This window comes from Chelon labrosus (genome assembly GCF_963514085.1).
Source record: "Chelon labrosus genome assembly, chromosome: 14".
Classification (NCBI taxonomy): Eukaryota; Metazoa; Chordata; class Actinopteri; order Mugiliformes; family Mugilidae; genus Chelon; species Chelon labrosus.
Genome location: NC_140347.1, coordinates 1,972,814 through 1,990,932, shown reverse-complemented (window position 1 = coordinate 1,990,932; position 18,119 = coordinate 1,972,814). Strand labels below are relative to the sequence as shown.

The 18,119-nt window shown below is 42.4% G+C and overlaps 1 protein-coding gene across 1 annotated transcript in view; it reads left to right on the top strand.

Annotated features, from left to right (window-relative positions):
- LOC311499740 (uncharacterized protein) overlaps nucleotides 1-14,037 on the top strand; it is a 420,449-nt gene extending 406,412 nt beyond the window's left edge. The window contains exons 16-18 of the mRNA XM_084560857.1: nucleotides 2,704-2,877; nucleotides 3,328-3,368; nucleotides 12,845-14,037. Of these exons, the coding sequence (XP_084416983.1) occupies nucleotides 2,704-2,877; nucleotides 3,328-3,368; nucleotides 12,845-13,377 (748 nt within the window). The 3' untranslated portion in view covers nucleotides 13,378-14,037. The remainder of the gene's footprint in view (nucleotides 1-2,703; nucleotides 2,878-3,327; nucleotides 3,369-12,844) is intronic.
- The last annotated feature ends 4,082 nt before the right edge of the window (nucleotides 14,038-18,119 follow it).

Below are 18,119 nucleotides of genomic sequence, written 5' to 3'. Positions count from 1 at the left end.
GAGAAGTCTTCATGTTGAATGCTGTCAACAAGCAGCCTTTCAGATCAACATGATTGTGTTCTGATCATTTAAGTTGGATTATTATTCTGTTCCAGCTGCTGGAGGAGAACATCATCAGTTTTATGAAGAACGAGCTGAAGAAGATCCAGAAGGTTCTGAGTCTAGGTTACCCAGAATGCTTAGAGAGTCAGAGGGAGGATGAGGAGGTGTTGGAGGGTGAGGACGAAGAGCAGAGGAGGAGCAGCAGAGATTTATTTGTGAAGATCACAGTGAACTTCCTGAGGAGAATGAAGCAGGAGGAGCTGGCTGACTGTCTGCAGAGCAGTAAGAGGATTTAACAGCTTTAACTTGATGGAAAGAGGAAATGGAGGAAACATGGGAGAAGTTTATATTTCTAGATTCTGATGTTAATATGATGAAAACATCTGAATCACATCTATGAATTCTTCTGGACTGAAAACAGTCACATGTGAATGTTATTAAAATGAATGAGTTCACTGATTCATTACATTTCTTGTTCATTCAGGAACTCGTGCTCCAGAGTGTGGACATAAAGTTAAATCTACTCTGAAGGAGAAGTTCCAGTGTGTGTTTGAGGGGATTGCTAAAGCAGGAAACTCAACCCTTCTGAATGAGATCTACACAGAGCTCTACATCACAGAGGGAGGGACTGCAGAGGTCAATGATGAACATGAGGTCAGACAGATTGAAACAGCATCCAGGAAACCAGACAGACCAGAAACAAGCATCAGACAAGAAGACCTCTTTAAAGCCTCACCTGGAAGAGATAAACCAATCAGAAGAGTGATGACAAAGGGAGTGGCTGGCATTGGGAAAACAGTCTTAACACAGAAGTTCACTCTGGACTGGGCTGAAGACAAAGTCAACCAGGACATCCTCTTCATATTTCCATTGACTTTCAGAGAGCTGAATGTGTTGAAAGAGAGAAAGTTCAGCTTGGTGGAACTTGTTCATCACTTCTTTGCTGAAACCAAAGAAGCAGGAATCTGCAGCTTTGAAGAGTTCCAGGTTGTGTTCATCTTTGACGGTCTGGATGAGTGTCGACTTCCTCTGGACTTCCACAACACTGAGATCCTGACTGATGTTACAGAGTCCACCTCAGTGGATGTGCTGCTGACAAACCTCATCAGGGGGAAACTGCTTCCCTCTGCTCGCCTCTGGATAACCACACGACCTGCAGCAGCCAATCAGATCCCTCCTTACTGTGTTGACATGGTGACAGAGGTCAGAGGGTTCACTGACCCCCAGAAGGAGGAGTACTTCAGGAAGAGATTCAGGGATGAGAAGCAGGCCAGCAGGATCATCTCCCACATCAAGACATCACGAAGCCTCCACATCATGTGTCACATCCCAGTCTTCTGCTGGATCACTGCTACAGTTCTGGAGGATGTGTTGAAAACCAGAGAGGGAGGAGAGCTGCCCAAGACCCTGACTGAGATGTACATCCACTTCCTGGTGGTTCAGACCAAAGTCAAGAAGGTCAAGTATGATGGAGGAGCTGAGACAGATCCACACTGGGACAAAAAGAGCAGGAAGATGATTGAGTCTCTGGGAAAACTGGCTTTTGATCAGCTGCTGAAAGGAAACCTGATCTTCTATGAATCAGACCTGACAGAGTGTGGCATCGATATCAGAGCAGCCTCAGTGTACTCAGGAGTGTTCACACAGATCTTTAAAGAGGAGAGAGGACTGTACCAGGACAAGGTGTTCTGCTTCGTCCATCTGAGCGTTCAGGAGTTTCTGGCTGCTCTTCATGTCCATCTGACCTTCATCAACTCTGATGTCAACCTGATGGAAGATCAACAATCTACATCTCTGTTGTCCAAAGTCTTTAGAAACAAACTTAAACTATCACGTCTCCATCAGAGTGCTGTGAACAAGGCCTTACAGAGTCCAAATGGACACCTGGACTTGTTCCTCCGCTTCCTCCTGGGTCTTTCACTGCAGACCAATCAGACTCTCCTACGAGGCCTGCTGACACAGACAGGACGTAGCTCACAGACCAATCAGAAAACAGTCCAGTACATCAAGAAGAAGATCAGTGAGAATCTGTCTGCAGAGAGAAGCATCAATCTGTTCCACTGTCTGAATGAACTGAATGATGGTTCTCTAGTGGAGGAGATCCAACAGTCCCTGAGATCAGGAAGTCTCTCCACAGATAAACTGTCTCCTGCTCAGTGGTCAGCTCTGGTCTTCATCTTACTGTCATCAGAAGAAGATCTGGACGTGTTTGACCTGAAGAAATACTCTGCTTCAGAGGAGGCTCTTCTGAGGCTGCTGCCAGTGGTCAAAGCCTCCAACAAAGCTCTGTAGGTGGATTTAGGAACTATTTGAAACATGATTCATTTAGTAAATGACAAAACATTTGATGTTGATTCTTCTTCAGGCTGAGCAGTTGTAACCTCTCAGAGAGAAGCTGTGAAGCTCTGTCCTCAGTTCTCAGCTCGCAGTCCTCCAGTCTGAGAGAGCTGGACCTGAGTAACAACAACCTGCAGGATTCAGGAGTGAAGCTGCTGTCTGCTGGACTGGAGAGTCCTCACTGTAAACTGGAAACTCTCAGGTTAGGATACAGCTGGTTGTTGATCAGTTAAATCCTGATTTAGGTTCATGTTGGTGCAGAAGTTCAACATCTGGAGGATGTTCCTTCTTCTTCTTGAGTTTCTGATATTTTTCTATCTCCAGTCTGTCATACTGTCTGATCACAGAGAAAGGCTGTTCTTCTCTGGCCTCAGCTCTGAGCTCCAACCCCTCCCATCTGAGAGAGCTGGACCTGAGCTACAACCATCCAGGAGACAAGGGAGTGAAGCTGCTGTCTGCTGGACTGAAGGATCCACTCTGGAGACTGGACACTCTCAGGTATGGACAGACAACAGGAGCTTGTCCAACATCTAAATTCTTTGGAGTCACAGTAAACCTCAGAGGATGAACCCTCCTCTATCAGCTGGTTTACAGTTTTAGGTTTTAGTGAAATATATCAACAACTGTTGTTGGATGGATTGTTGGTGTAAAGTGTAGAGAGAATAATCTGCTAATCTGCTGCTGAAATCCTTTATTGGTTCCTTTATTCTCTGGTAACCTCAAAGATTTATCTAAGGGTTAACTTTCAAATACAGTCTTTTATGATATGGACTAAGCACTTTACATCATTAGAGCCTCTATCTGGAATATGTAAATGAACACAATCAACTGAATCTGGAGGTTAGACTGATCTGTGAACAGTCTGAAAACTGTTTAGTTGTTGATGTGTGAATGTTGGTCAAACTCATGTTGGATAGAAAATCATTCTGACTGTGTTTCTTCCTCCAGGATGGACCATGGTGGAGAGCAGTGGTTAAAACCTGGTCTGAGTAAGTATAAGTTTAACTAATGATGATAAAACATCAAAGTGTCAGTTTGTGCTGGAGTTCTGGTTATGGCGCTGCGCTAGGTGGAAGCATGACAGCCCTTAGCAAAAAGAAGTTTATTCAAGTGTACTACAAGTATACTTATTTTATACTAAAATTGAGGTAGTATACTTGAAGTTTACTTTTTATATACTATATTTCATATACTTAAGAATTGTATAGTGAAGTATACTTAGCTTATACTGAAAAGTATAAAGAAAAGTCTAAGACTAAGTATATATATATATACTAAGACTTACACATATACTTTAAGACTAAAGCTTATATTTGTACTTTGGTATACTTTTTACTACTTTCTGCCACAAAGTACTAATATTTAGTATATCTTAGTCCAAGTACAGAATAAGATCAAGTCATTGACTTGTGCTTATTTATTTAATTCAGCAGAATAAAAATGTTTTTCCACTACACAATTTGTGGTATTACCCCTGTTAGAAACTTACATGTACAAGATCATATAGTGCTGAACTTTAAAAGTTTACAGTAAATGGTATGTGTGCTCACTAGCATTATCTTTATGTACCTTAAAAACATACACAACAACAGAAACATTGACTTGACTTCATTGATCAAGTTCTAGTCCCTTTAATAAGAGTTTGACAATGGTGTTAAGTACACATCATCATCTGTTTCAACAAGAACACATTTAGTTTTAATCATGTCAGGCTAGATAGCATTAACAGTTTAGTTTTTTTATCCTCATATATAAAGTACTTTGTACTGTGAATCTTTACATACAGGCCTGTCTGATTCAGTAAGTACCTCAACTAAAACACAACATAGTTTGGCACATGAACAAAAAGCGGAAATTTGATGTCAACACGTTTGTTTAAAAATAACCAAGTCATTAATTAAACTAAACATATCATCTTTCAAGCATACAGCACTGTTGTCTCTCTTCTTTAGTCTGAAATGTCCACATCCAGTTTACTTGTGGTAGGGTTCTCAGTGTTGACTTCATCATCATCTTCTTCACTGTTGGAAGTGTTACTCCAGTGTTCTTCTGTGTTGATTTGGTTATCTTTATTATCATTCTACATGTGAACCAATGAAATAGAATGAAAAATGTAGTTCACAAAACGATGACTGAAATTGTGCAGGTGGTTTATTGTAGCTTTTGCCTTGTGCTGACAATGTTGTCATTCGTCTACACTTGGGTTAGACTAGAGGATAGGTCAAAATGTACCACAATTAAGATAAACTGTCCGTTAGATGGTATGAATGCACTCAACTATTACAGCAAACCTCTAACTACATGTACAGTAAACTACATGTGTGCACTGTTGACACTTTTTGAGGGTGTCACTGGAAGCCCTCTGATGACTATTATATAGATCAGTGAAGTGGCGTATGACATGTTCTTAAAATTCAATCAAGCAGGATAAGAAAGTTACCCAGATACATGGGGGAACGTATCCTCGCAACAGAAAATGTCCTGGCATATTTCAAGATTGGATGTCTGTAATAACTTGGACAAACTGTGTCATTGTGTATTTACCTGTTGAAAGGCAGTATCCAAAAGCCTAGGTGTGGAGGAGATCCTACTGTTGAATCATCTCTAACTTCTCTGTGGGAAACAATAGGCCAACTCATGTCAGCTTGTGTGTTGTCCTGTAGTTCTGTCCTGTCCTGGAAAGGTGGGGTGTTCAAATATTAACGTCAATTATTACTCAAGTCATTTCATTCCCCATGGGTATACTGAGTGCATTTTTAACATAAAATCATCCCAACATTTTTTGGGAAGATGCCTCCAAATGAGACTGTACATAGTGCATGGGTAGCAATTACCTTTGAAAATAAAACCACATTCAACATTCATTCATTCATCTTCTATACCCGTTTAGTCGCCAGTCCATCGCAGGGCCACACACAGAGACAGACAACCATTCACACTCACACTCACACCTACGGCCAATTTAGAATCACCAATGAACCTAATGAGCATGAGAACACACGCAGACACAGGGAGAACATGCAAATTCCACACAGAAAGGCCAGCCGGCCCATGGATTCGAACCGGTGTGCTGCACCACATTCAACATTTTGCCTTAAATTACTATAAATATTTGAAAACTAGGCTACAAATTGATGAATTCAATCAAAGCTGCTCAACTAAATGTATTATAAATTAATGCAAGTAGTAATTTAGGGAGGTGCCCACTTGAAAACCCCAATGACATGCTGCATACTGCTGTTGACTAGGCCAGGTATCTGATGTCTTCATGTTGGTTGGTAGTGATATTTCTTTGTTTGTGGAACCAACATTAAAATATGATATTAACAGGAATAAATAATTCATTAAGATGCAATAGTTAAATAAGTTAAAATATTTTCATTGAATTCATCAAGGTCTAAAATGTTAAACAACAGTAATTTAATGCAGACAATTAAAAGTCTCTATTTCCAGTTAGTGCCTCTTTCAGACACTAGGGGCAGCACTGAAGTGATGCTGCACAGAAAAGACGTAGAAGAAGAAAGCAGAGAAGACAAACGGACATTAGCGAGTAAATATTTGATAAAAAGTTGATCTAGGACCTGTAAAACAACACCTAACTGGTCGGGAATTGATGAAGAGCATATTAAAAATAAGCCACAGCGGTTTTGGTGAGTTTGACCTCATTTTATTGTGCTTTTGTTTCCGTTTTGAGCGCTAGCGGAGAGCTAAAGTTAATGAACATAACCTAACGTTGTTCTGAAACATGGCGGAGGTGGTGAAATCAGTACAACCAAGTCATCCACGCATGCGCGCAGATAGCACTGAGGACGGGGGGGATTCATAGTGACCCCGATCCCCCCCCCCCCATTCAGGGGCGTCGCATCCGTGGTGGATGTGGGTGTTTTCCCGGTGAGAGGGTTCAAACCCAAACCTTTTCTACAGTTTCTGAGCAGTTCCGCTCAAACGCCTCACTACAGTCGCTCAGTTTCTCAGGCCGCTCTGTGTCTGCGCCATTGACTGTATATACTATGGACAAACCCTTCGTGACGTCACCCATTGGTTTCTGAATTCAAAAATGAAGCCTCTAGTGAAAAAAAAAAAAAAAAAAAAAAAAAAAAAATGAAGCCTCTAGTGGGCGGAGACTTCGGTCGCCATGTTGGATTTGCTTTACTCCGCCCACACTCGGATACTCCAAATATGGACATGGGTGTCGTGCTGGGCCGGACCTAAGGCAGCCTGGACGCTGAAACCCGCCCACTCAACTCTCCGCTACCGTGTTAGCTCAGGCTACCGAGCTAGGCTAATCGCTATCCGCGGTGGTAGCAGCCGGCTAACACGGCAAAGCGGCCAACTCCCCCTTTTTCCTCACCCGTCCTCCCAGCACCCCAGCTGACCGTGCTTGAGGTAAGTTCACCAGAAGATATATAACACTCGAAATAATCAGTTATGTCTTAATTTTAGTTATACACAACAAAATAAATAAAGGTAGTAACTTGGTTAAATTACAGCTGTAGATTTTGTCGAGTGTTGCAGAACTTTGTCAAGTTGTCATAAAACATTTACTCAAAACACCAATGAACCTGAATCAAATGACTTCACCGTTAAACTTTTAAGTTATATTTTTATTCAATAATTAATATTTCGAACAACTTTAGTGGATTATGTTCCTTGAATATGTTTACTATCGTTCATAAACTTTGTTGGTGCTGGCTGCTGTTTAAAGCTCTTACCATAAATGACATTATGATCTGTAAAAGACAGGCACATTTATATTTATTACAAGATGATTCTCTTTCAGTAACTAGTTAATATACGTACTGGTATTAATTTTTTTTACCCTTCAAATGTGACATAATTTTGTTAACTTAAACTTTTTTCCCTTCCATACAGTGTGGATAATTGGTGACGGTGTGGGGCCTAGAGAGCTGTGACCATCATGGGAACAACCTCAGTCTGCAGGATGTCCTCATCTGTTGGTTTGTCTTGGTGGACTACAGCGGAAAGGCCTTCCTCCTTTTTTTTCTATAGCAAATATTTTTAAATATTACATTAAAATCCTACTTGTATTTGCACTCCTTTTGTCTTTCATGCTTCCTGTAGATCTTTCACAAATGTCACTGTTAATCTGAAAGTTAAAAAATAACAGGCAATGGTGTTCAACACATGAGATAGAATACAGAATTGTAGTTTATGTAGAAAGGTAACAAACAAAAACTGTGTTAAAATGACCACAATATTAACACTGAAAACTGATGAATGTCAGCAAGTCCAACATTTGCTGTTAATTTAAATTATATTTAGTCTTTTCTATTTTAATAACAAAAAAATTACTGTTATACAAGCAGTGGTTTAACAAGTTAAGATCAAATGCATTCAGGGAAACATCAACATTATAGACAACACATTTCCAAGTTGTTTAGTGTTCTTTAATATGTGAACAGATGTAACAGTAATTACAAATACTTGTGTCCTGTGAAATAAGTAACGTTTTCAACCTCTTTATTATTATTGTTGTTAGTGTTGTTTGTTCCAGATTTCTCTCCCAAAGTGTCCTATAGAAGAAAAAGGTAACTGGTTAATAACAGTGGCAGAAAGAAATACCATGACCTGTCTGGTGCAGGCCAGGAACACTGGACAAACATATAAGTAACTAAAAAGCACGAGGACATAAGGATAAAAAAATATAAATATGACAGATCCAAGACTGGAGAACCTGTATATGACATCTGTAGCAACAAAGGCCTGTTCAGGTGTCATTAATCATTTTAGGTTATACAAATCTTATTGTAATTGCACACAGGTCGCCACTTCTTAATGATTTTAAGATATTCGTTATATTGACAAAATCAAGTTCAAGATTAACATTACATGTATGTTAGCTAATTTATGAGGTGAACTATTTTTACCAACCTCATACAGAAGCATTAGGTTTAAAAGTATCATCATCGTAAAGTCCAACACTTCTATATTACGTATTGATTTCTATACAAGTCGGTTTAATGACCGTAACAACCAACAATGTGCTCCCGTTAACGTCGCATTAGCTGGTTAACGAGCTAGCTAACAAGCTGAGCTAACTCGCTTGTTTTGTTAAGCGCAAACACCAATGCTTGCTAATTAGTGCGAACTTATTTAGAATAAAACTAGTGTTTCACTCACCGAAAAAACTGAAGAGCAGATTTCTTTGAAGGTCTGTTAGAACAATTAACCGAACAACAAGCCATTGTTTATTCGGTTTGTCAGTGGTATTTGTGTGTACTATTTTCCAAAACTGACTACAAGCACGGCCGGATGGTCGTGACACTAATTAGCTAACTGGAGACTAGCGGAGAGACCAAAGCTAGCAGCTACCGCCAAGGGACCGGCCCATACGTCACCTGTCACTCAAGGCGGGAACGCCCTTAATAATGCAGAATTTTAAACCTTAATAAAAAATAAACGAACACGTTAGAAAAAAATTCACCCCCCGTACAGTTGTCACGAATAGTGAAATAAGGCATTGAGACTAAAACCGTCTTTTGTACCAGGCTGTAAACATGTTTAATATTGCTGTAAAGTTGGGCATTTTAACATGGGGGTCAATGGGGATTTGCTCCCTTTTGGAGCCAGCCTCAAGCGGTCACTCGATGAACTGCAGTTTTTTGCACTTCCGCATTGGCTTCAATTTTCAGACCCGGAGGTTGCCGCCTGGTCTGCGCTCGCTGCCGCTGACTCCTCCCCCCTCCCTCCCGTTGCTGCTTCAAACTGACACCGGCTTTGAGTGTGAGCGGCTGATGATTGGCTGTTCTCGTCTTAAGTCCCGCCTCTCTTGCTGTATTAGATTTATCGTTCAGCTCGTGCCGAGGAGGCGGGAACTAGCTCGGTTCATCGTTGATACCGTCACGGGAGGGGGAGCTCTGAGCCCCATTGTTAGTGAAACCGCGGGAGAATAAGACATTTACATCTGCACTTTCCAGGTACTGTGAATGAGTATTTATGCTTTAGAGGTTTTTAAATAAGCTTGACATGTGTTTATGTTTTGTTGATATGTCTAGTATTTTGGGTATTATATTTCTCTTTTTAGACTAATGCTAATTACTAACTGGGATATACACGGGTTTCCTGTTTACAAACATCACTGTATATGTACGGCTATAATTATCATGTTAGGCGGGTAATGTAAAACGTAGCCAATTTTAACAGCGGCATCAATCGGACAGCCCGATTTTACTTTTAAATTAAAGTTAAGAACCCTTCGTTTTTCTTTAGTCACAGAGCTTTCCTGGCTGGATCAGATATCTGGAACATTTAGCTGAATTTACCTTTTTGGAGATTTCGAGCTCTTTGTCATTTGACGTGCAGGCTATGCTAAGATATGTTGACGTGCAGGCTATGCTAAGATACGTTGACCTGCAGGCTATGCTAACATATGTTGACGTGCAGGCTATGCTAAGATATGTTGACCTGCAGGCTATGCTAAGATATGTTGACCTGCAGGCTATGCTAAGATATGTTGACCTGCAGGCTATGCTAAGATATGTTGACGTGCAGGCTATGCTAAGATATGTTGACCTGCAGGCTTTGCTAAGATATGTTGACGTGCAGGCTATGCTAAGATATGTTGACCTGCAGGCTATGCTAAGATATGTTGACGTGCAGGCTATGCTAAGATATGTTGACGTGCAGGCTATGCTAAGATACGTTGTTGACGTGCAGGCTATGCTAAGATACGTTGTTGACGTGCAGGCTATGCTAAGATATATTGACGACGTGCAGGCTATGCTAAGATATATTGACGACGTGCAGGCTATGCTAAGACATGTTGACGTGCGGGCTATGCTAAGATACGTTGATGTGCGGGCTATGCTAAGATATGTTGACGTGCGGGCTATGCTAAGATACGTTGACGTGCGGGCTATGCTAAGATATGTTGACGTGCGGGCTATGCTAAGATACGTTGACGTGCGGGCTATGCTAAGATACGTTGACGTGCGGGCTATGCTAAGATACGTTGACGTGCGGGCTATGCTAAGATACGTTGACGTGCGGGCTATGCTAAGATACGTTGACGTGCGGGCTATGCCAAGATACGTTGACGTGCGGGCTATGCCAAGATACGTTGACGTGCGGGCTATGCTAAGACATGTTGACGTGCGGGCTATGCTAAGACACGTTGACGTGCGGGCTATGCTAAGATACGTTGACGTGCGGGCTATGCTAAGATACGTTGACGTGCGGGCTATGCTAAGATACGTTGACGTGCGGGCTATGCTAAGATACGTTGACCTGCGGGCTATGCTAAGATATGTTGACGTGCAGGCTATGCTAAGATATGTTGACGTGCAGGCTGTGCTAAGATACGTTGACGTGCAGGCTATGCTAAGATATGTTGACGTGCAGGCTGTGCTAAGATATGTTGACCTGCAGGCTATGCTAAGATATGTTGTTTTAAGTATTAAAATACAACCTGTAGTTAAGTTGAAAGGGGATATCTCCGAAGTAATGATCCAACCGGCATGCTATAACAACATTAGCACTTGCAAACGTGATATCAGTTAGCTAGCGCTAGCTGCTAGCCTGCTACGAACAGATTTACTGAAGGCAACGTCTTTTGTTTACAACTTTGTTAAACTTTAACATGAATGAACGTGAACATGGACGAGCATGGAATATTAAACATCTGGCACTCATCACTGGCTCTTTTAGTGCAGCCAACCACACAACAACTCCTTGGCATTTTGACTGTACTACTACTACTACTACTACTACTACTACTACTAAACGAAACACACAAAGATTCAGTCCTCCTCCGTTATCAACACTCTCTGAAAACACGTCTTTCTGCCCCCTGTCTGCGCGCAAACACTTGTGACGTTGCCAAGAAATCCACGTATACTTGATGATATTACTTTTCAGTATTGACTGAGGTTTGCTAGAGCCACAGCTGTAACTGTCTGAGCCTGTTCCTTTACCAGTGCACCCTTGTGTGTGTTTGTGTTATGGGTGCTGCTTATTTCCATCCCAGGTGCACGTGTAGATGTCCTGAAGGGCAGAACGTGATACTGGGCTGTACGCACCACTCTCTGCCTTGTCTTTACATCAAGAACTGCACCGTTTCCAAACCAGATGATTGCAGTGATGCTGCTCAACAGAATCCTCTCAATGGTACCTTGGTAGAAGATTGTTTACAAGTGTGGAGGGCCACTTGCTCTTCTTAGCGTCCTCAGGAAGCAGAGGCGTGGCTGAGGCCTCTGACTTCAACATCAGACTAACCTGCTATTTCCTGGGGTTGTGTCCTCTCAGTTTGAAGTGGAATGAGTCTGTGGAAACAGGCAGTTTCCTTTTATTGGTGTTTCAAGATCATGTAGACAGGAGCAGAATATTAATGTAAATATGAGTATGTGTCAAATGAATCAATAATATTCAAATCAAATCTAACATTTAAAGAAAACTGTCTGTTTCCACAGACTGATTCCACTTTACCCCTGATAGTAGACACTCTCAGGATGTCACCCAGGAAATATCAGGATATTCTGATTTGGATTTTCAAAATAAAGGCCCCTTAAATGGATCTATATTTAATATTATACCACCATCAAAAGCACCTTCCTGTTTTTCAATAAGAAGTAATATTGTTTAATTTACATGAAGAACAGCTGCAAGAATGATTTGCAAAACTAAATAAATAAACTCCAATAGTAATAATAACTAGAAACTTCCTGTGGAAACTGACTGTGCCGATGATGCTGCCGTCCAGTTTAAAGTGTGCGTGGTGATGACTGTGACAAACTCCCGCTAGCCTCAGGTGTTGGGCCGCTTAGCCCCGCGGGTTAGCTCGCTAACATACCGGAGCTATGCTGGAAGGCTAGCTGAAGGCTAATTCATTGGTCGGCTAGTAGTTAACTTCTATTAACAGTTCATCTATGTTGGACACAAACACTTCACATATAAATAATTCTAGAAACTCACTGACCTGATAAAGTGAAGGAAACACGGATGTTCTGTTAGGAGTTGAGGGGTCATAATGTTTTGGCGCTCTGTAATGGGTGGAGGGGTCCTAATGTTTTGGCGCTCTGTAATGGGTGGAGGGGTCATAATGTTTTGGCGCTCTGTAATGGGTGGAGGGGTCATAATGTTTTGGCGCTCTGTAATGGGTGGAGGGGTCCTAATGTTTTGGCGCTCTGTAATGGGTCGAGGGGTCATAATGTTTTGGCGCTCTGTAATGGGTGGAGGGGTCCTAATGTTTTGGCGCTCTGTAATGGGTGGAGGGGTCATAATGTTTTGGCGCTCTGTAATGGGTGGAGGGGTCATAATGTTTTGGCTCCTCTTCTGCTGCCTGTGTCAGCTCGTTAGGGTCCGGTTGTCATGGCTACCAGGGCCAGCTGCTGCTGAAGTCTCCTTCTGCCTCTCACCTCTGACTGATCAGTGAGGAAAGAAAGAAGAAATCCATCAGATGTGTCAGATGATAAACTGCAGCTGTGTTGTGTCTTTTTCTCTCCATCAGATTTCTGTCAACTTGAAGTGGACACAAACTCAGTCAACACAAACCTCAAACTGTCTGACAACAACAGGAAGGTGACACATGTGGAGGAGGAGCAGCCATATCCTGATCATCCAGACAGATTTGACTGTTATCAGCTGCTGTGTAGAAATGTTCTGACTGGTCGCTGTTACTGGGAGGTTGAGTGGAGAGGAGATGTTGATATATCAGTGAGTTACAGAGGAATCAGAAGGAAAGGATACATGAAGGACAGCTGGTTTGGATTTAATGATCAGTCCTGGAGTCTGTTCTGCTCTGATCATCATGGTTACTCTGTCTGTCACAATAACAGAATAACATCCATCTCCTCCTCCTCTGTTTCTAACAGAGTATCAGTGTATGTGGACTGTCCTGCTGGAACTCTGTCCTTCTACAGAGTCTCCTCTGACAAACTGATCCACCTCTACACCTTCAACACCACATTCACTCAACCTCTCTGTCCTGGATTTAGATTCTGGTCATCACCTGGTTCCTCAGTGTCTCTGTGTTCTCTGTAGGAAGGAGAGTCTTTGAAGTGACAGCAGCTTCAACTCTGAGCTTTAAATGTTGATGGTGGATGATGTTTCTCTTTGGTTTACAGTTGAATCACTGATTGTGATTTGATGTCAGAATATGTTTGGTCTTAGAAGTAGTGAAATGATCTCCTAACCACTGAACTCCTGGAAGAACTGGACTGACTTTGATGATCACTTCTATCTGGATAATCCTGGACACATGAAGATCAAACTGAGAGGTCTCATGTCTGAAATGGGTCTACACGTATCCTGAAGTACAAACAGTATTACTTGTTATGTCAGATTGCTGACGTATCCATTTTAATACTGAATCCATTATTCTGCTGCACTACTACACTGCTATCTAATAACCCTTGATATTCTGACCATGTCAGCTTTGTACAGCTAAACAGATAACAGCATGTAGAAGGAAAACTCTTGACATTCTTGTTGAGGATTGAGGTTATCTTTTGTTCTCTTTTCTTCCTCAGTTTTATTTCTTAAAGTTTTCTCCATACAAGTTTGTAAGACTGAAAGAATAAACACAAAATAAACATTACAAAGTATAACATCTCTCGTGTCTTTTACACTATAAAACTACAGACGCTCTTAATGCATAGAAATTAAACATCCATATTATCACCAAACACACTGATATACACGCTATCTATATTACTCAATAAATATGAACACATCCACTAATGAACCGGCGTAGTCCAAAGTTCCTTAGTGAACAGATTAAACAGTACATCGGCACAACAAAAGGCTTCAACCGTGAGTGTAACTTGAGAAACCCGACACAATCACAAATGTAACAAAACACATTACCTAAAGTAAACATGTACATCACGCTAAACCACAATATTGACATGTATTTACTTACAGACAAAGAGTTACCCATGCTCCCAGATGTAGCAGACTCGTAGAGGATTTCCACGTTGTGTCCGAACTGGTCCGTCACTGAAACGGGTCCGACTAATAACTATCACTCAACGCCACAAGGAGGAACACTTGATCATTTTACCTTGTGTAACTGTGTGATTGTGTTTCCCTGTATTCAGTTAAATCTCTTTTCATTTATCAGGATCAAAACTCTTGTTGGTGAATACAAAGTTGCACTCAACTCTCTGGAAGTTTGCATGTATCCACTGTTTGCTATGATGAGAGCTGATGTTGGTTAGTTATCTGAACCAACATTTTCACTCCAGAAAAAAATAAACTAATTAGATAATGTTCTGTTTTTATTTACAACATTTAAATCATGTGGCATATTCTTCATCATCAAAATACAGTCTCCATTTAGTTACTGTGACTCATTCACTGACTCAGTTCATTCATTTGATATTGAGTACTTTTTCTGTTTTTTCTTGTTACTGGGTTGGTCAACGACAGTTCTCCAGTTTACAGAGATATACAGTTTCTAATCTACTTATAGTTTCTGTTAAATCAAAGGTTTTACTTTTAAATCAGTTCACATTACATTACAGTGCATGAAATAAAGTTTATTTAGCTAATCTGTGATTTTTAAGCACTGATAGCAACTTGACAAGAAGCTAAGTCATTGTGAAGTAAAACACATCTAAGGATCTTCAGAAAATAAAATATACTAGAATCATTCCACAGAGATCTCTGGGCTTCAAATTAAACACTGCTTTCTTCTTCTTTAGAATTTGTGTTGATCTAATTAGTACTCTCAGTGACAAGTACTGCAGGTCAGAGGAACTTTATCTTAGTCGTGTGTTTACTTTCTGTGACCAAACAATCATGGCGGCGCCCTGTACGGCAGCGGCTACTCCAGCTCCGAGTTACGATGTGCGTTTTTTGTTAAATGTGTCGTCTGAATCGTCTCAGTCTTGTACGAGAATAGTTTACAACAGAAACCGACTACTTGGACTACGAAACTCGAACTTTTCAAGCGATCTTTCTGGAGTTATGTTTGCTTTGGAACACAAAGCACTCGACGAGCTGGGCATCCTACATCAGCAAGACCCAGCAGCGGACTCCCCTCCCTACACCGGCCGACGCTGGAGGCGACGCAAGCGGTGGGAGAGACCTAGCATACGTCGCAAGCGGTGTGCTAGACCCAGCAAACGAGGCAGTCGAGCGGGCATCAGCGCAAGACTAAAAGCCAAACCGTACAGACCTGCACTTCCTTCGATTCTGCTTTCCAACGTTCGTTCGCTGGAAAACAAAATGGACTACCTCAGATTGGACCTAATTACACAAAGAAAGGTGAAAGATTGCAGCGCCATCGTCCTCACCGAGACGTGGCTTAACCACACCGTTCCAGACAACGCCATTCAGGTGGACGGACTAACAACATTCAGGGCGGACAGAAGTCACGAGCTCACTGGTAAGCTACGAGGTGGTGGAGTGGCAATCTACATCAATAACAACTGGTGCACTAATGTTAAAGTCATCTCAAGTCACTGTTCCAAAGACATAGAATTTTTAACAGTCAAATGCCGTCCAGTATACTTACCAAGAGAATTCTCAGCCGTGTCTATTACAGCCGTGTACATACCGCCCAGTGCGAACACAAAAGACGCACTTTCTACATTGTATCAATCTGTGAGCTCAATGCAGGACTCAAACCCGGACTCTGCCTGTATAATCGCTGGCGATTTCAATCAGAACAAACTGAAGTCAGTACTCCCACACTTTCATAAATATGTGGACTTTGCAACCAGGGGAGAAAACATTCTCGACCAGGTCTACTCAAACATCAAACAGGCATACAGAGCTATTCCCCACCCCCACCTGGGTAACTCGGACCATCTTTCTGTTATGCTAATGCCATTTTACAGACCACTGTTAGTGAGGAACAAAGCATCTGTGAAACAGATCAGAACCTGGCCAGAGGGGGCTACCTCAGCACTCCAAGACTGTTTTGACTGCACAGATTGGACTGTTTTTAGGGAGGCTGCCACTTCCAACCAGCATGTCAACATAACGGAGTACACTGAGTCTGTGACGGGATACATATCCAAATGCATGGAAGATGTGACCGTCATAAAACACATCACTACAAGGGCAAACAACAAACCATGGTTCACCAGGGAGGTATGTGAGCTCCTTAAAGCACGGAATGCGGCTTTCAAGTCTGGAGACAAAGAGGCCCTCAGAACTGCCAGGGCCAACTTGAACCGGGGCCTGAGAGCAGCAAAGCGTGCCTATGGACATAAAATCCAGTCACACTTCACTGACACAAAAGACCCCAGACGCCTATGGCAAGGCATCCAGTCAGTAACAGGCTACAAGCCTACACCCCCACCGTGTGAGGACAGCACAGACTTCCTAAACTCACTCAATTTATTCTTCAGCCGTTTGAGGAAAACAACAACACCACTCCAACAAAAGCCCTACACTGCTCGGACGATGCAACACTTCAACTTGACCCTGCTGATGTGCGGAGGACCCTTCAAAAGGTCAACCCCAGGAAGGCTGCTGGTCCTGACAATATACCTGGGCGTGTGCTTAGAGACTGTGCTAACTCACTTACAGATGTTCTCACAGATATCTTCAACATCTCTCTGAGCAAAGCCATCATACCAGAATGCTTCAAAGCCACTACTATCATACCGCTACCAAAGAAATCACCAGCCACAACACTGAATGACTACCGGCCTATAGCACTCACGCCCATCATGATGAAGTGCTTTGAAAGGCTGGTCAAGGCTCACATGACATCCATCTTACCTGCCACATTTGACCCTCTCCAGTTTGCATACCGTCCCAAGCGTTCCACTGATGATGCCATAGCAACAGCACTTCACCTCAGTCTGGCTCATCTGGAGAACAAAAACAGCTGTGTGCGGATGCTGTTCATCGACTTCAGCTCTGCCTTCAATACAGTCATCCCACAACACCTGGTGGAAAAACTCAGTGCTGTAGGCATCAGCACCCCACTTTGCAACTGGCTACTAGACTTTCTCACCAACAGACCACAGACAGTAAGAGTTGGCAATAACTCTTCACAGACCATCATCATGAACACTGGGGTCCCTCAAGGATGTGTGTTGAGTCCTCTGCTGTTCACGCTGATGACTCATGACTGTTGTGCCAGATATAATTCAAACCACATCATCAAGTTTGCAGATGACACAACAGTGGTGGGCCTCATCGGCGACGACGACGACTCAGCCTACAGAGATGAGGTACACCAACTCATCAACTGGTGTGACACCAACAATTTACATCTCAATGTCAATAAAACAAAGGAAATAACTGTGGACTTCAGGAGAAATCACAAGCCACACACACCCCTCACCATCAAAGGCAGCGCTGTAGAATCAGTGAAAAGCACCAAGTTCTTGGGGGTGCACATCACTGATGACCTGTCTTGGTCTACCAACACCACTTCCCTGGTCAAGAAAGCACAGCAACGCCTTCACTTCCTACGCAGGATGAGAAGAGCCAACCTCCCCCCAATGGCACTCACCACCTTTTACAGAGGTGCCATTGAGAGCATCCTCACCAGCAGTCTCTCAGTTTGGTATGGTAGCTGCTCTGCTGCTGACCAGAAAGCTCTACAGAGGGTGGTGAGGTCAGCTGAGAAGATCACCAGATCAGCCCAACCATCCATCCAGGACATATACCCATCCCGCTGCCACAAAAGAGCCACCAACATCATTAAAGACCCCACCCATCCCACACACAAACTGTTCACTCTCCTACCATCTGGCAAACGCTACAGCAGTATGCGTTGCAAGACTACCAGACTCAGCAATAGCTTTCTCCCACAA